Source organism: Ursus arctos, unplaced genomic scaffold (genome assembly GCF_023065955.2).
Source record: "Ursus arctos isolate Adak ecotype North America unplaced genomic scaffold, UrsArc2.0 scaffold_4, whole genome shotgun sequence".
NCBI lineage: Eukaryota > Metazoa > Chordata > Mammalia > Carnivora > Ursidae > Ursus > Ursus arctos.
In genome coordinates, this window is record NW_026623056.1 from 37,962,612 (window position 1) to 37,981,639 (window position 19,028).

Below are 19,028 nucleotides of genomic sequence, written 5' to 3' on the forward strand. Positions count from 1 at the left end.
AATTGTTGTCAGTTATCAAACAAACAAAAAATTGTTTTGAAAAACCTTGCATACGCCTTTTCTATCAAGTGCTTTAAAATATAGACTAAATACACACATCCTGCCAGTTTTTTCTTACAGTGACAGTATCCTTACCTGCCATTTAATATTAGCCTCGTATTTTTCTCACGTATATTTACCTGTGACTTGTATTTGTTATTTAAACAGGAAAAAAAACATTCAAAAAAAGAAAAATTAACTGTAGCGCTTCATTATACTATTATATTATTATTATTATTGTGACATTTTGGAATACTGTGAAGTTTTATCTCTTGCATATACTTTATACGGAAGTATTACGCCTTAAAAATACGAAAATAAATTTTACAAGGTTTCTGTTTTGTGTGGAAGAGTAATTGATGTTGCTAAGAATGATGTTTGTTTTTTGGGGTTTTTGTTGTTTTTTTTTTAAATGTTACCAGCACTTTTTTTGTAAGTTTCACTTTCCGAGGTATTGTACAAGTTCACACTGTTTGTGAAGTTTGAATATGAAGGAATAATTAAAAAAAAAAAAAACTCTTCCCTGGGTTTTCTATTGCGTCTTCTTTATATTGTGGCAGGGTTTCTGTTTCAGGTGGTCCTTCACATTTTCTCATACCCTGTGATCCAGGTCGAGGTGGAGATTATCCAAATTGAGGATTGTACCGAAAAGGCCAGAGAAATTCTCAACACATCAGTCCTCTTGGTATAAGACATAAGAATCCCAGAATCGCAAATTTGGGCATTTTCCTCCTCCTGTCCAAAACTCACATGTGATCATGTGGTTCATTTACTGCTGTCTAGATTGACTCACTTTTTTTTCCCTTCCCATGTGCAAATTAGTATCTATTTGCCTCCTGTGGAAATAACTGTGTGACACTACGCCCTTCTACTCTTGTATCCAAGGAAAGCTCATGGCTCAAAATACATCCCCATTTGATGACTTTGGGGACCCCCAAGAGGCTCCTATCTGCTCCATAGTCCCTTTCTCATATGCATCGCCACCCATAAGACCTCTCTAATCTCATGATCTTCACAGGAATTACTGGCGTATAGGAGAGAACATACATCTTCTTTGTCCCTAGGGCAGTCAACCCGACTGAAGTAAATTCACCAAGTCTTCAGTAAGCACCTATATTTCACTCAACATTGTGCAGTTTGTCAGGGGAATGAAGAAAATTACTTTAACCCTGGTAAGCCTTGAAATCTAACAATTCAGAATAAAGATTCCTATAAGATCAAGAGCAAGGTTGTTCCACTCAGACCGTTGGTGCCATGGCAGTTCATAAACAGAGAGCTATATGGGCAGGGTACGTCAGAGAAAGGTCCAAGGAATAAGCAGTTGAGTTTGGGGACTCCCAAGGACTTGCAGGCCTTGGGTGGGAGGAGGGGAGTGTGGATGGACATTCCCACCAGGGTGTGAGGAGCACCAATGCCTAGGCAAGGACTTGGGATGGGGAGAATCTTAAGGAGAACTCTGGGCTGAAAGGTGACCCCTTGAATTTAAATATTGACTTGTTGCAACTCAGTCACTGAACTCCCAAGTTCTCCTGATACTCTAGGAAGTAGAAAATAAAAAAACAAACATTTCACGATGCACAGTTTGCCCATATTTGATTTTTGTGAACTCGAACAGCATCTTGATGAGTTATTTATTTTAATAATTTAAAATAACAATTCCATATTCAGATGATGCTTTGCTGCTCACAAAGTAAGGTGGACTGCTTTGGCCCTTGTCCTTCTGAGGATGGCATCCCCATAGGGTGCAAAGTAAAGACACCTCTGCTGTCCTAGCACTTTCCTACTACTTCAACTATCGCAAAATCTTCCGCTAGTCCACCTTCCACTATTCCAAAGAAATCACCTGCTAGTTAAACTTCCATGTCTTGAAATCAACTCAATTGTAAACACAAATATGGAGACTGAAGGCAAGGACAATACCCTGTTTTAAAAAGTCATCAATATCCAGGATATGTGTGCTTAAAAGTTTATCTCAAAACACAAAATTTTAAAATACAGAGAACTTGCAGACCCCAACGATATATCTGCAACTTTAGCATTCCTTGCATCCCAGGTTTTAAGAGTTTGGTAATTCCAGATACCCAGGTTGCTCCCAACAAGGTCTGATGCCCCCTCGGGGACCTCTGTGGCATCAGCAGCAGCGCCAGCCGCAATAATGAGAACATTAATTCTGTATTTTATAGCTTACAAAGACTCCACCACATTTTCTTCATCTTCCCAAGAACCTTAAGTAGTAGATATTATTATCACCATTTTACAAATGAGGACACATTAATAATGAGGATCACGAGGTTAAGTGGCTTATCCGATGCCGTAAAGCTAAATAGCAGCACTTAGCACTTAACCAAGTATCCTCTCCGTCCACAACACATCCTAGCAACTTCTCTTTGGATCTCTGCAAAATCAATTAGACTTTTAGCACCAGAGGAAGAAGCTTCACATGAAGTCAGAATGACTATAGTCCAGGGCAAATGGTCTTGCATAACACCTACGACTTGCAAACCTCTTGACAACAGTGATCTTGTTTCCATGAACTGGATCCCTTAGCTACCTCAGATAGCTTTTGGGAGGAGTCTGAAATAAATGCGCAGTGTGCTTTTGGCCTCATGCTCTGTTTTGATTAAAGGAAGAACACGGAAAAAAAAAAAGGACATAGGAAAATAGAACAGGATCTCCGTGTTTATTTCTGATGGTAGCCCTTCCAAGTGCACAGCATCCGTAGACCCATCCAGTGGCTTGTAAACATACCTCTTCTGTGTTTTCTCCATATGCAAGGGAATTACTAGAATTGTGATGTCTAATACACCAGCCATGTCATTATTTACATTTAAGTTAATTAAAATGAAATGAAATCTAAAATTCCATTCCTTAGTCACATTAGCCACATTTTAAGTGCTCAATAGCCACACGTGGCTAGCAGCTGCCGTATTTAATGGCACAGATACAAAATATTTCTATCATCACAGAAACTTCTATTGGATACTATTGTCCTAGACTCTACCTTCTGCAAAAGAAATTCCATCAAACATCAAAACACCTAATTCTGAATTCCTGAAAGCTCAGGCTCTTGCACACATAAGACTCCTCTGGGCCTCTTGGCAGGTGTACCTTGGAGGGGATGTGGAAGTTTGCTAGTTACAGCCATGAAGCAGGCCTGGGAAGAACCAGAAGATGGAATAAAATTCACCCCCCACAGCCATGCTGCGGAGTCCCTCCTCTTTGTGGGTGCGGCGTGCCCACCAGAATGCCGCCCCGTGTATGCAGCACACGTAGCCACCCTGCCCGTCCAGCTCAGCTCTGACGGAATCTGTATGAACCTGAGTGTGTGGCGATGCGTCTCCACGGGCTCACAGGTGAGAAGGAACGAGCTGTGAAATAAAATCGCATGGGAAAATCCTGTCTCCTCACGAAGATCATCTAGCTCAAAGCTCCATGACTCAAAATTTCTCATATTTGTTCAGGGTAATTCTCTGGAGTATAGATCAGACTGTATAGGCTCGGGCTTAGAATGTGGGGTAATAAAGGGTGGGGGTCAGTATATTTATTCCTCCCCAAATTCTCATTCATGCCTTCATTCATTCACCCCCTTCTCCTATCATGAAATCCCAAAGGGATCCAAGAGAGCTTAGGATCGCCCCCTGTGTGCACTTACCAATCTCCCACCATCTTCTACCCTGTAATCCTTTTCTATGTGTTTTTCAAAAGACGTGGTAAGAGGGAAAAGCCTCCTCAAACCCTACTTTGAATCAGAGAAAAAGAGAGAGACTACCAGTCAGAGAGATGCCCTTCCCTGATGCCAGCTTGGCTTGGGTTTAGGGTCTAGTGCTGCATGGTCCAAGAAGAATATAATGGGAGCCACGTATGCAATTTTAGATTTTCCAGTAGCCGCATTAAGAAAGTAAAAAGAAACAGGTGAAATTAATTTTAATAACATTTTTGTTGAACCCAATATATCCCAAATACTATCATCTCAACATATCGATATTTTTAAATTACTAACTTGATAGTTTACTTTCATATTACTCACAATCAGCCTTCAAAATCTGGCCCTTATGTTACGCGTCTAGCACAGTGCATCTCAATGCAGACTAACCACATCTCGCACACTAGACCGTTCCACGTGCAGAATGGCTGGACGGGACACGTGTCCAGGAACCTGGCTTTTAGGGGCCTGTCTTCTCTGGTTGTCCATGGAAAATCCAGTTCGGTGAATTCCACTTTAAAATTTATTTTCTGTCTAATTCAATCTCATTTTAGTACCTGACCCATTTACCACATCTGTGGGTCCTTTTGTACTTTTATCACCATCCAAATGGTATTTGTAGACGCTTCCCTGTTACTATTATCGCATTAAATAACACTGTAACTCTCAGTCTAGCCTTGACCCAGTGGACTTCTCCTCCCAATCAAACTGCCACTCCCATTTTTGAACATTTTAGTTCATCTCCAATCCATGAATTGTGTTCTACCCCCAAGCGCTTGGCACGAGTTCTGCAAGAGTGCGGTGAACCGCTGTGGCACAGAAGAGCATTTTACACGCATCTACCTGTCTTCCAAAGGACTTAGCGCTCGGGACAGATTGCAGCTCATTGCTCCTGACCACGTACCCATTTGGTAGAGAAGTGAGAAAAAAAAAAATCACAATCCAGGGCGTAGGAATTGAAATGTCTTCTTGCTCAGCCTGCCTCCTTCTTAGGGAGCCGAGCAGTGCTTGATTCCAGCCATTGGCAAACGACAGCCTTGCTTCACATTCTCACTCAAGTCCTCTGCCCAGGAAAGAACTCCTGTCCCCTGGGAGCCCAGCCTCCCTTCCCACTCCTGTAGGAGAGGGAGTGGTAGAATAAAGGCCTGAATGCCAGTTAAACAGAGACCAGCGCTTAGATGCCACCCAAACCCCAGCGCGAAGAGCTCAGGGGGTGACCTTAAGGGTTCTGAACAGCCAGGGAGAGGGCGTCCATCTTTAAACTCTCTATCACCCTCTTTCTCCCCCTCCAGGAAGAGTCCCTATTTTTAAAATCCAAGGTTTTCCTTTTGGTGGGACACAGATTCTTTTCTCACGGGCTTAATGGTGGGTTGACAGAGAACAGGTGGGTCCTGGCCGGGGGCTAGGAGGCAGCTCCCACAGCGGGCCCCACACTCCCGCGCACGGCCCCGGCGGGCGTCTGGAAGGCCTCGGGTCCCCTGCAGCTGGCCATCCCCGGACTCGGAGCACACCCAACAGAAGGACGCTCGAACTCTGTGCCCGAGGAATAAATCCGAAGGCCTGCTGGCTCCCTCGGTGCCGGGATCTTCCGTGTGGGAATTTCAGCAGTTCTGTTCAGTCTCTCGGCCCTCCCTAGACAAAATTCCTGCTCTCACCACACTAGGCTCACTGTTCCCTCCGTCCTCCCAGGCCACCTCGCCCCAAAGCCTATCCTGACCACCTGGGCCTGCACCAGCGTCTCTTCCCAAAGGCCTGGGTCTCGTATCCCTGTCTTCTTACTCCCTCTAATGGAAATGTCATTATCCCACTTAACTGTAAGGTCTAAAAGGGCTGAGACCCGAAAGCACGGTTGAGTCATGCTCGAGTCGTGGAAGCCGGTACCATGCCTTGTTCATAAAATGCCTTGAATGTGTGAATGTTGATGAAAATGACCATGAGAAATGAGGTGAGTCATACCATCATCGCCGTCGTCATCATCTTCATCATCATCATCCGCAAAACTCTGCCAGTGCCCCGCCCACCAAAGCCCCGCCCAGCGCTACTAGGGGAAGGCATTTCTCAGGACCCCCGGGTCTGCTCCAACCGCTACATTCAAAACCAAATCATTTTTTTAACTTTGCATTCATAATCAAGATACAAGCTGCTCGCTCCGGGTCTGCCACAATGCAAGGGAAGGGAAGGGGCAGAGGAAATGACGAGAAGAGGATGACATTCATTCACTCAGCTGAACATAGACTCGCATGCACAGCAGGGACGAGGCCGCAGACCCTTCCACATCCGCCTGTAACGGCAGAGACAGGACCGCGTCTGCCAGGCGAGGCCTCTGGCCGCTAACTAGTCTCGGCCAGGAAGCCGAAGCTTCCAAGGCTCCTGTAACTCAGGACGTTGAAGTAGTCATGTGGCTCGGTGTAGTCATCCCCTCTCTGCTCTGCGTAGAAGCCCACGGGCGCCGTCTCTGCGTGGCTGCCGCTGCCGGCGGATGACAGAGTGCGGGGGTTCCACTCCTCCTGCTCACGCGCCACTGTCCTGACGCCGCTGTCTGCGCAATGGGCTCTGCGAGATTTCTTCTAAAAACAAACAAACGACTAAGTGAGGATGTGGGGATGTTATTCAGAAGTTATTCCCCAACATTAACATATGGTTACAATGATCTCTCTCTTCCTTTCTTACACACACACACACACACACACACACACACAAGGTTGTGTTCTTACCCACACCAATCTCCTAACCCTTATTTGCTCAACCTCATCACGACTAGATTCCGGGACTAACCACTCCGGTAAGCCTACACTCGCTGCACGAGCAGTGAGCCCTGCACCCTTTACTATTCACGACTCACTAAGCCCAGGGAAGCAGCTTTCGCCTCAGCTCTCTTGCTCTCTTTACTGCATCTGACACCATTGACTCCTGCCTTTTTGCAATGTTCTCCTTCCCTGGCCTCCATGGCATCACTCTCTCGGTTCTCCTCTTCCTGTGAACCCACACCTTCCCCTTCAGCTGGGCCCCCACAGGAGCTCCCCAAATAAAGGGGCTCCCCAGAGCTCTGCCCTCTGTTTCCTCACACTCAACACTCTCTCTGAGTCACTTCATCCATATGTCCCTCTTGCAAGCACCCTCTGCCCTCCGAAGATTCCCAGATCTCTGCCCAAACTAAGCCCCCAAACCTCTGCCCCGAGCTCCAGACCTAGGCCATCACAGCAAGCCCAGACTCACCATGTCTCAAATGAGAGCATCGTGTTCCCTCCCCCACAAACTGCTCCTGTCCCTGCATTCTCTGTCCTGGTCCGTGGCACCAGCTGGCCAGAAACCGGAAGCCCAATGTTCAATTCCGATCAGCCATAAAATCCCATCCTATTTTACTCCTCAAATAGTCCAATTTTACTCGCTCTAAAATCGCTCCCTTCCTCTCTGTTCCTACCCCCATGTCTCATCTCCCCCCATGCTTCTACACCTGCCTGCCTCTGGATGCCCTCTTTCTTCTCCTCTGACTTCCACATGGCCACCAGCATGGCGACAGTTCAGAACGGGGAGTTGGATCATGCCGTGCTTCTGCCTCAAGCCCTGCGATGGCTCCCCTTGTCTACCGAAGGGTGCTTCCTCTCCTATAGGAGCCACAGGTGGATGTCAAGGGGTTCGTAAAACCCCACAAGTCAGCCCATAATTTCGCTCCGTTCCCCGCAGGAGACTGTGTGTGATGCCCCCCAAAACGCATTTTGTGATTTGGGCACACGCACCTTTCCAGCGGCATCTCCTGCAGTACTTCCCCACCCAACACCCCAACTTCTGGTACAGGGCCTGGGTGCCAGAGAGACACGATTTATGGAGAAGCGGCTTGAGCATGCATGGGCTAGCTCCTTTATGTAATCTCAGCAACAACCTTATTGAAGTTTCTACTTTTGAATGAGCTAATAGGTGCCAACAGGTGAAACCACTTTCCCTGGACCTGGTTCTGACTTGAGGCCAGGCCATGCTCTTTCTCTTCAGCTGGGCTGCCTCTCATCGTACAGCTTCTCAAATGCCATGCACCATTTCCCACCTCCCCTCTTCTGTATGTGCTACTCCCACTGTCCACTCCTTGTAGTTCCCCAAAAAGTTGTCTACTCTTTCTCCAGACTCAGACCCATAGCACATTGTCCAAGAAGCCTTCTCTGACCCTTCTGGGGGAGTGACGTTCTCCTTGGATGCAAGAATATGTTCCTGGACATTCTCTGGTGTAACATTCAATGCTGTCCAGAACTTATTGTTACCCCTCTCACCTCTTCAGGCCCCAGACTGAGCTCCCTGAGGGTAGGATCGCTGCTGTATTCCTCTTTACAACCTCACAGCCCATAGCAGACATTCAATATATGTCTTAGGACTGAAATATGTATGTACACACATTCTTCCTCAGCCCCATACCTCAAAGAACAGAATTTTCCAAACCCGAATAGGGACTCATGGTCAGATAACTACCATTGCTCTTATGGGAAAATAGGACAGACAGCAAAATCTGTTTGGGAACATGGAGTGTATGAAGTCAGCCATTACCCCCATAGGAGAGCATCGCGGGTGCAGGTTGTGCTAAGCCGAGGAACTCAAAGACCAGTAGGCACAGGCAGGACGGCAGAAGAAATGCCTAATGACACCCAATGCAAAGGTGACCCCTCTCGGTCTTACTGGAGACCGCTCTCAACATGCCACTCACCCCCACCGTAGGTCTGGATGACAGAATCCCAAAAAGCCACACGCAGGCTTGGAAAATCACAACAAACACAGCCCAAATATTCTTCCCACCACTCCCGCGGCCGTGGCTTCCGGGGTAGGATCAGCATCAGGCCTGGCTAGCGTCAAGCTCAGCGGTGCCCGAGTATAGACCAAGGGCTGGGGGCTGCATGGATGTACGTCATGAGCAAATACCAAACTTAGGGCCGGCGCCACCCTGCAGGCCCTGGGGCGCTGGGCCCACGGAGAGGCGTGGCCTCGAAAGCACACACACAGGAGTCAGGTGCCTCTCCCCACCCACTGTTTCGCTCATTCCTTTGCAATAGCAATGGCTGCCCCCTTCCCATCGGTATGCAGAAAAAGCGTGGTCATCAGGGATCATGCGGATGCTGGACTTAAAAGAGTGCTACATCCCTCGATGTAACCCAGTCCATTTAAGAAAAACAGATACCCAATTCCTTCTCAAAGAACAGACTGTGACCTTTGGTGCTGATGTGTTCTCGTTCCCACTCTTCAACAGGCCACCCTTGCCCTGCAATCTTAAAACCATTTTGGCTTCCAAGGTCTTCTGGGAAATGTAAACATGCCTGAGCTGCGTCTCTCAGCTGTTCAGTTTTCATTTCATCCCGCATAGGGGACTCTGTGATTGTCAGGATAGGACACAAGCCGGGGCTGATGTTGTCCTGAAGGACCAAGGGGAGCTACAGAGGTTGCAGCTGGGTCCTAGGAGGACAAACATTGCCCCCGGGAGAATGGGAGGAGGACGGACAGTTGGTGGTCACGGTTACGGAGCTGGACACACCCATCTCTCCTCTCCCTCACAGAAGGCCCCCTAGGGGAACTTTTCCAATAGCTGCTTAGCAAACAATATCCATTCACTTAGTTGTAATCAACCATGCAGTATCAACATTTTTGAGTACCACGTATTATGAAGTGTTACGGTAAATAAAATTCATAATAATTACAGGAACTTCATAACCAATACTTATTACTATATGCCTGGAAAAATGCCAAGTGCCTTACATGAATTATTTGACTCGAGTTTTCCCACAAGCCTATGGAATGCAGCATCATAATTATTCCCGCTTTACAGATACCACCATAGTAACTCAAATAGTAGAGCCAAAGCTAGGTCTGTCTGATTGCCAAGTCCGTGCTCCTAAATAATGCGGTCAACAGGCTCTCCAGGTCTGTAGGGAATGCTGTTGGTACCCCGCTCAGATCCTCCCTACCTGCCCAGTGCTCCCATTCCCCAGATGCTGGGATTATGGGTTGCGGGTGGCTCACAGCTGCCCCTTCTCTGGAGAATTGCTCTTGGGCCCTCTCTGGTGAGCAGCCGGTCGGTGAAGACTGAGTTGAGCGTTCAAAAACCCAGCTCCCTACCTCAAGGTACAACCAAGTCTGCATACAATTCTTACTGCAGCCAAGTCTCCAGCTGAGACCACGTCAAGATGAGCTTTCTTCCCTCAGCCCTATCCTGCTCTCCTCACTACACTTCCCTGATAATCCATCCCAATAAATCACTCTCACCAGAATTCACATGTCAGGCTCTATTCCTGAGGACCTGATCTCCAGAAATCAGTTGCTCCTGGAAGGGGCCCTAGAAACAGAAACGGGATGGGATTGTGGAGGGGAACCCCTCCCCAGCTGGTTGGGAATATGAAGCCCCCCACTGGTCGTGAGATGGGATGGGACACAGATGGAAGGGGACTCCGAGCTGGTGCCATGTCTCTGATGTTTGAGAAGTACGGGAAAAGAGTGATTATTAGAACTGTGGGATCGGGGGCGCCTGGATGGCACAGCTGTTAAGCGTCTGCCTTCGGCTCAGGGCGTGATCCTGGCGTTATGGGATCGAGCCCCACATCAGGCTCCTCTGCTATGAGCCTGCTTCTTCCTCTCCCACTCCTCCTGCTTGTGTTCCCTCTCTCGCTGGCTGTCTCTATCTCTGTCGAATAAATAAATAAAATCTTAAAAAAAAAAAAAAAAAGAACCGTGGGATCGAGTAGCTTTTACTCCATTCCCCCCGACGCACTGAGGAGAGAACACGACAGGCTCAGATCTATCAGCACCTGGAAGCAAGCAGCACTTGGCAGCATTTCAAGAAACACCCATCTCCAGCACGGAAGACCAGGCACAGGACCTAACCGTAAGAGACACAGAACTTCCAAACAGGCAGGATTCCAAGCTTGGGCAAGTCTCCTGTGTCTAGAAAAGGAGGGGCCTCTATGACCTGGGAGGAGGCTCCCTGGGTAGATGCACTGGGGAGCCGCCTGCTTCTCTTGTAACATGTGGAGAGGCAAAAATGGCCCACTTTCCCTTGATGGAGGTTAGGGCCCTGTTAGGACCTGTCTCCACCTCCCCTGTAGCCATCAGCCCTGTATTTAGGGCAAGAGCACAGCCTGCACTAGCTGAGGGAGTGCCGGGAATGCTGAGGGGGGAGAGAGGCTGTGCCTAAAGGATGTGGCAACAACGGGAGGACGTGTCTGGGAGTGAATCCTCAGAGTGATGGGCTGGGCTGGGCAAGTAGAGACTGGACGAGGGGTAACGTGTCAATATTGGGACCCATCCATGACTTAAGACGTAACACTCTCACAAGGACCCCAGAAAAGAAGGCTGATACTCTGCTGTCGAGAGAGATGCTAACACTGCTTTGGCAAATTATGCAAGAAAAAAACAAAATGCTCAGAGAAGTGGGGATGCTATAATGCATGTATGTGAAATCATAAGGGATATATATATATTGGTCTCTACCCTCAGTTTCTACTAGTGTTTAGTCTTTAACCCTGGTTCCTGACACAATGCTCCTTAAACCCTTATAATTTCCTGAATACTAGGAATGTCTTACACAAGGCTTCTAAATCTCTTGGAATCTTCTGGTGACAGAAGTGTCTTTTGTTCCAATGAGGCAACGTTGGGCGGGCTCCTGGATGGAGGTTGGTGACCAGAAAGACCAAGCCGTGATTAGAAACTTGGAACATTCAGCCTCACCCCACTCCCATTCTCCAGAGAGAGGAGAGGGGCTGGAAAATGAGTTAATAATCAATCATGCTTACACAATGAAGTCTCCACAAACATCCCCCACGTATGGGGTTCTAGGAGCCTCCAGTTTGCTGAAAACCTCCACATGCCAGGAGGGTACACACCCCAACTCTTCAGGGACAGAAGCTCCTGTGCTTGAGACCCTTCTTGACCTCATCCTGTGTATCTCCTTCGTCTGGCTGTTCATCTGTATCCTTTATCATCATCTTTATTATATAATAAACTAGGAAATATAAGTAAGTGTTCCTCTGAGCTCTGTGAGCTGTCAGCAACTCAACAAATCCAAGGAGGGGGTTGGAGGAACTTCAGTTTAGAGCCGGTCAGTCAGAAGTACAGGTGACAATCTGGGACTTGCAGCTGGTGTCTGCAGGGAGGGCAATCTTGTAGGACTGAGCCCTTAATTTGTGGGTTCTGATGTTAATTCCAAGTAGATAGTGTCAGAATTGCATTGATTGTAGGACACCCAGATGGTGTAGAAGAATTGGTCAGTGTGGGAATAAACCCACCCATCTGGTGTTTAGAAGTGTTCTGTGCAGTGTTAAGAGTAGAGGAAAAAAGCAGAGTTTTCCCCAATATAACCTACTAAATCAGGGACTGGCAAACTAAGGCCCATGGCTCAAATCTGGCCCACCACAGATTTTTGTACTGCCCGGGAGCTAAAAATGATTTTTATATTTTTAAGTGGTTGAAAACAAATTCAAAAGAAGAATAATATTTCATGACACATGAAAATTATATGAAATTCAAATTTCAGTGTTTATAAATAAAAGTTTGTTGGAACACAGCCATACTCATCCATTTGCATATTGTCTGTGGGGCTTTCATGCTACAGTGGCAGAGTTGAATTGTTGCAACAGAGACCGCATAGCCCACGAAGCCTCAAAGATTTACTACCTGGCCCTTTACAGAGAAACGTGGCCAATCCCTGTACTACATAATTTTGAAAACCCAATAGCTGATTACGGTTCTAGGGAAGATCCAGGGGGCACTCTTTTACAAAGGTAGAAAGGAATGTGCTAGCGAAGAGAGCATCAGCATCATTAGGAGGCTTGGTGGTATCTCTCCTCTGTGTGCTGGGGCGGAATGCTTTTATAGAACTGGATCCCTGGTAGCAACACGGATGAGAGACCCCAAAATAATACAGGGGCAGATGGCAGAACTCAAGAAACAAAGGGGATGTAATTACTGCAATGGCAGCCAGGGAGGCCTGACCCACAGGGATATTAAGATGGCTAATAAAGCTGTGTTCCTAAGAGAAATAGAGATGGACAGCCAGCAGGGGCGTTACTTGTACACGTAATCAAGAGATCACGAATACATGAGAGAAGGCTGAGGCCAGCACCCCCTGGAATGTCAAGGTCTCTTGCCCAGTTTCCGGGTCTGTGAGCAGCACTAGGGTGGATACCATCTCCATTCACCCCTCAACTCCACTCTCCACCCAGCCTTCTGGTTGCTTCTCTCCCGATTGTTTCCAAAGGAGACTGAACCATAGATCCTGCATCAGTGAGCTCCCTTGCCCTCGGGCTTGAGTTTGGGTTCGGCCAATGTGCAGCAACAGTACGGGAATGGAGGCAAGGAGAGGGAGGTGAGGGTCTATACTCCCGTGGCATTCTCTCTGCCAAGGGTGGCCTTGGACTGGCTGCAGCCTTCCCTCAAAGATTACAGTACTTCTCAAGGTGGTCCCCTCCACAAACCTCTCTCTCTCCGGGTTCTAATAATCATCCTCTCCTTTCCCCTGAAGACTAGGGGTGACACCAACACGCTGCTCCACTTCCCCTAATGGTTTCCTTATGTGCTGCCCAGTCCTTTGTAAATGTCTGTCTTAAACTGCCCTTAACCTACCCACCTTGAGAGCACTGCGTTCCCTGCTATACCTAATTATATCACTGTACGGTTGCTGAAAATCAAAGAGAAAGAAAATTTTAAAAGAACCATGAGAAAAAGCCCTATCTGCAAAGGAGCAAAAATAAGATTCACATAATTTCTCAACAGAAATATAAGAAACCAGAGACGATGGAAAAATGTTCTCCGTGTGCTGAAAGAAAACACTTGCCAACACAGAAGTGTAGACAGCACAAAACAGATACATCCCTTTTAAGTTAAGGAAAAATAAAGATATTTTCAGACAAACAAAAACCAGGATAATGCATCACCTGCACAAAAGGAAATACTAAATAATATTCTTCAGACAGAAGGAAAGTGGTCCTGGTTACAAGAAAGGAGATGCAGGAAGAAGGGAAGAGCGACAGAAAGGGTAAACCTAAGTGAGTACTGGCTCTCAAGAGTAATTTCTTTCAGGGTTTAAAAGAAATTTAAAATTAAAATACATGAGGATAATAGCAATAAGTTGGGAAAGAAAGTAAAAAGAGTCACCGTGTCCTAAGATTCTTGCATAATCCAAGAAATGATAAAAGCACTAATTTGTACTAGACTTTAAGAAGTCAGGGGTATATTTTGTCATCTCCAGTGTGACCACTAAAAGAAGAGCAAAAAATGTCGCTACCAAATAGATCTTTTTAATAATAATAAGTACTTAATTCAAAAGACAGCAAGAAAGAATAGGGGAAAAAACAGGCAAAACAAATATGAAGAAAATAAGACAGTGGCTGTAAACCCACTTACATCAGTAATAACAGCAGGAAGTGCGCTGTCCAGACAAGGAAAAGTCGGGGATGAAGAGCCGGGCTGTTAACTGAGTGGAACCAGAGTTGGGGGGAAAGTGAATCAGGAACTAGGGAGGGGGGTCTAGGATGAGGTGGAAAATAATGTTGGCAATCCCAATCTTGCCTTCCCCAAAATGTTTGGTGAGTGGAATTAAGGTGACCTGGGATGTCTTAAAAAGTCCAAAAGGGCAGACAAAACAAGTGGTGGAAATTCTTTCACTAATCAGTAGCTACCAGTCTACAACACAAGCACATTAATATTTTTCGTCACTGCTTACAAAGCGTTCACAGGCAACGGCCACCTGCTCAGCACAACTGTGTGATGGAGAGCCGGCCGAATCGCCGTCATCCGCGCTTGCCATATGAGGAAATGGAGGCCGTGGAGATGCGCCACCTTCCCTGCGATCACTCAGTGCTGACACTAGAAACCACGTCCTCCACTTCCCCATCCGGCGCGTGCTCAGCCCGCGACCTCTTAAGCTAGAGTAACAGAGGACTTACAGCCTACTGATCTTGCCGTGTCCCTTTAACTCCTAAATTTGGGGAGCGTTTATTTCTCATCCTACGGAAAGGTGGTTAAAATTCAATAGGCTAACGTACACAGCTCCCTCCGCAGAGGAGATGCCCCGGACGCGTCAGACTCACAACAGATAAATCAGTCTCTCCAGGGAGTGGCTTCGGGGACAGGCAGGAGCTAGGAACTGTAGGTGACAGCAAGATGGGAAGCATACAGGTCCAGCCTTTCTGGGTGGGGTTCCCACACCAGGAAGGGGACAGAAGAGCATAAACAACTTGACAAAAAGGCAGAGCAAGGACCATAAAAAAGCACGAAACACAGGAGGGGAGACCACATCTTGGTCTTTCTCTGGACAGGACGGGGACATGAAAGGACGACGTGGGGGTGGGGGGTGCCCATGACTGAGATGTGCAGCCAGAGTCATTACCTTTCTGGTCAATGTGACCACCATGATGACTGCTGCGCAGATGACTGCCAGCACTGTGGCCATGGCTCCCAGCAGTGGGATCTGGAACACAGCACTGCGTTCAGCCACTGGAGGGGTGACAAAATGAAGACGAGGGGGTGAAAGCCAGAAGCAAACGGCAACCATTACACCGCGAAGCCTCCGTGTCAGGGCACAGAGGTGGGGGCTGCCCAGGCCTTCCTCTGAGTTCTGGGGTCATGAAGCCCAGCCCTCCGGACGGCAGAGCACCTGCCTGGCCTGCCGTGGAATCAACGGCTGAGCTCTTGAGCGGTGTGCACCTCGCACATTTGACCCCAGAGCAGACCCTGGTTAACACTCTCTTCCTCTAGTCGACAAAATCGCTTTCTATAATCATCATGAAATGAAACAAACAATGACACCCAGGAAAAAAAAAAAAAAAAACAGAAAGTGAACATTTTCTTTTATTAAATTTCATGTTTATAATCATACTAGAAAAAAAGTTTAATTAAAAATTAAAATAAAGTTAATATTAAATTAAATAACAAAAAAGGGGGCAAAAAGCATATAACCTTTCCCCGTAAGCCTATCACATTATTCCAGCTTTATCCTTTTTTTCTCAGCACCTGGCGCATAGCAGGTGCTTAATAATATTTGTGGTATGAACTAAAGCATGAACAAATGAACTTCTTTCAAGATGTAAAATGTAAGGAGGAGAAGCAGAAAGGGAGTTATGAAGAGAAGTGGGATAGCTCCTCCAAGGAGAGTGTGAGAGAAACAGGACAAGGGCCCAGATGTGAGCTGTGCCCCGGGCAGAAGGGTTTCCAGGCTGCCGCGTCCCATCCCCGCCTCCTTTCCAGGAGCTCAGGTGGATCCCAGCTGTCCAGGGAGGTCCTGAAAGAAGGGGATAGCAGAGGCTGGGCCCTCTTCCCTCTAAGGCTTTACACGGTGGGAAAGGTGTCTAAAGAGTGCAGTCACTCGGGCAAGGCAGTGCTCCCAGTAGCATAGGGTACGAGGGGGAGGGAGCCCGAGCAGTCCAGAACAAGTTCCTCCTGCCCTGCAGACTCAGCCTCTTGCTTTGGTCGCAGGTGGGGGAAGAGGGCAGATGGGGAGCAAGGTGGTCATGGAGAACACAGCTTCGAGGGGCAGAAGGGCTGCGGTGGGCTGTCTGTAGAACCAGATATGGGCTCTTACCCGCATGCGGCACTGACCTATGTCAGAGCCAGCCAAAAAGAAGCATTTGAAAAGAAACTCAAATAGCCTTTTATCTTCTCCTTCTACACATATTTTGCTCAGTCATAAAACTTCATCTCCAGCACAACTGATGGCAGCAGATAGAAGTTCGGAGGGTGTAGGGTAGTGAAACCAGAGCATCTCGTGCCCGGAGCGGCTGCAGAGCTCAGCCCCTGCCTCATTAGGTATGGGAGTGGCTGGCGTTCACAGCGGATGCTTGCTTGGGGCTCACCTCGGCCCAGGCCGTTTAAGGGCATTTTCTTATAGTCAGGAATTCAATCCTATGGTAGCGCCTCACAAGGTGACATCAATTTTCATTTCTCAGATGAGAAAACTGATACACAGAGAAGCTAAGTCATCTTGTCTGAAGTCAACAGCAGCACCAGGATTTGGACCCAGGCTGGCTGGTGTCAGAGCTTGAGCTCGTGAGCTCTCGGCTATACTGTCTCTTAGATGCAATAATCCTTTCTCACTTTCCAGAGAACTGCTTTAAGTGTTCAGGCAGATAATGAATGTGAGAGCATTCTGGAAACTGTGAAGTACCATACAAATGTAAATTACTGTATATTGACACTTAGCACACACTGTGTTTTAATCCTTTATAAAACTTAGACGCTAATTCTAATTTGCATGATTGATACTAAACTAATAAATGAGAACCTTCCCCAAATGACCTTAATGACTTCTTCCCAACGAACCCACGTAAGATGCACTTCTCACCCAAAACAGCGGTTCTCAATTCTGGCTGCACATTTGAATCACCAGGCTTTTAGAACCCACCACCTCCCAACTTTGCCCCTGGAGATTCTGATGAAGTTGGTCTGCGATGGGGCACCAGCATCAGTATCGTTAGAGCTCCCTGGTGACTCGAATGTGAGCCGAGGGCGAGGGGCCCTGCTCGTGCAGAGCGTTCGGCAGGAACCCGTTTCCTGTTCTGGAGGATGAAGTCCCTCAGCCACCCTGCTCCAGAGGGCATACCTGAGCTTTGCAGGACCTCCAGAAAGAGCGTCCCCCTGTAAATCCCATCAGGGTAGGTGTGATAGGTGCAGAAGTACTCCCCGGTGTCATTCCTGGTCAGCGACTGCAGGGTGAGGCCCAGGTCGGGGCCGGGGGCCACTCGCTCCCTGAAGGCTGGGTAGATGTGCCACCCCAAGTTAGCATGGCGAACGGCCAGAAGCTGGTCCTGCTGCTGCCAGTTGACCTGAGTCACTTTGGCAGTGGTGGAGGAGAGGTGACATTGCAAGGTGACAGAGCCACCTTCCTCTGCAGAAACGTTCCCCGTTGTTACTATTCTGCCTGATGCAGCTCCTAGGGAAGGGGAGAGAGCGTGACTGAGTCCTGGGTCAACAGCTGTCCGTGAAACTTCCCACAGAAGTCCCGAAGGGCTTTGAGGCTAGGATTGGCTTCTGGAATGACAGACCCTCCTGCCATCCTGTCACTCCCCGCATAGACTGTGACTGCGGCACAGCAGGGCCCTGCCCCACTCAGGATATTCTGCTGCAATCTAGCTCATCGATTATTTCCATGGGCTTATTTTGTCTCCCTACCTGCAGCATAAGCCCTGTCAGTCACCACTTCTGTTGCACTTTATCTTCCAGCAGCCAGTTCTGTGCTGGGCACAGTAGCCTTTGAAATGAAACCTGACTGTTTGGTTGACTGCCATTTGGGGGTGCCTGGAAAAACCTTCAGGAAAGCCACAAAATCCAAAGGAAAGGAGGGTTGGAGAGAAACTGTTTCTCCCAGACAAAACCACCCTCCTCAGCGCTGACCACCCCCAGCACCCTGGGCACAGCTCAACCCTCAAATGGTTCAAAAAAACAACATAATTAAATTATACTATAATTTCTCAGCATTTGTGCCACCTCAGAAGCACTTGTCCATGATTTTTAATACAGAAGGAAACATATCTAACATAAATCCAGTCTATAATGGTAGTATCTCTAGAATCTGTGAAGAAGACATTTTTGATCCACAGAAAACAGACAACGCCTTTCTAGAAGTTTCCTCAGGGACAGAAACCAGAACGATGGAGTACGAGTGAACTTCTACAAACAAACTGATCATCCCTCCTCCTTGTCCCTTTCTTTCCCCCTGTTTCCTTTCTTGGGTTGGCCAGTCAGGCACCCCAACCCCAAGGACTTCATCTGCCACCCAAAACAGAACTGGACCTCCTTCCCACAGGCTGGCTTTTCTCACACGAGGAGACACAAGACTCTGAAAACCATGCGTTTCCTTCCATCACTCCCCCTTCCACTCCCAGCCTCCCTTTCCTCCTCCACTTCCTCCAGGTCCAAGCTGGATTGTTGGGCCTTACCTGAGGCTGGGGGTGGAGCCTGCCTCAGGCCCTGGACCCAGATCAGGAGCAGATACCACCGCATGCTTCTGCCCAACTGGGGGCCCACAGGAAGCAGCCTAGGCCTCTTCTGCCACTGAAACTGGAGGACTGCAGATGGCAGGCCAAAACTGAGCCTGTGAGGAGAGAGGGTCTCGGAAACACTGAGTTCAGCAAAAACAATGTCAGAGACAGAAAAAAAGCTCTCAACAAGTACACAAACTGCATAGGGTGAGCCACAAGAAAGACCATGAAGGAAACACACTAAAAAATAAACAAAAATGTGGTTAGAGGCACATTGGTCTTTGGGTTACTATTAGTCAATCTACTGTTTTTAAGTTCTGTGTTAATGCACTTGTTTTTTATCAGCCTTT

The 19,028-nt window shown here is 47.6% G+C and overlaps 1 protein-coding gene across 1 annotated transcript; it reads right to left on the reverse strand.

Annotated features, from left to right (window-relative positions):
* Positions 1-4,264: 4,264 nt before the first annotated feature.
* Positions 4,265-18,773, reverse strand: TIGIT (T cell immunoreceptor with Ig and ITIM domains). Its single transcript, XM_026493708.4, has 4 exons — positions 18,637-18,773; positions 17,301-17,630; positions 15,093-15,199; positions 4,265-6,309 (listed from the first exon to the last, which is right to left on the reverse strand). The coding sequence occupies exons 1-4, from the start codon at positions 18,698-18,700 to the stop codon at positions 6,073-6,075; spliced, it is 738 nt and encodes a 245-aa protein (XP_026349493.3). The 5' UTR covers positions 18,701-18,773; the 3' UTR covers positions 4,265-6,072.
* Between the last annotated feature and the right edge of the window lie 255 nt (positions 18,774-19,028).

Excerpts from the sequence above, each read along its gene's own strand:
- TIGIT (XM_026493708.4), bottom strand. The coding sequence starts at position 18,700 with ATGCGGTGGTATCTGCTCCTGATCTGGGTCCAGGGCCTGAGGCAGGCT. Across the intron at positions 17,631-18,636 it reads GGCTCCACCCCCAGCCTCAG|GAGCTGCATCAGGCAGAATA; the intron begins GTAAGGCCCAAC and ends CCCCTTCCCTAG. Across the intron at positions 15,200-17,300 it reads GGAGGTCCTGCAAAGCTCAG|TGGCTGAACGCAGTGCTGTG; the intron begins GTATGCCCTCTG and ends TCACCCCTCCAG.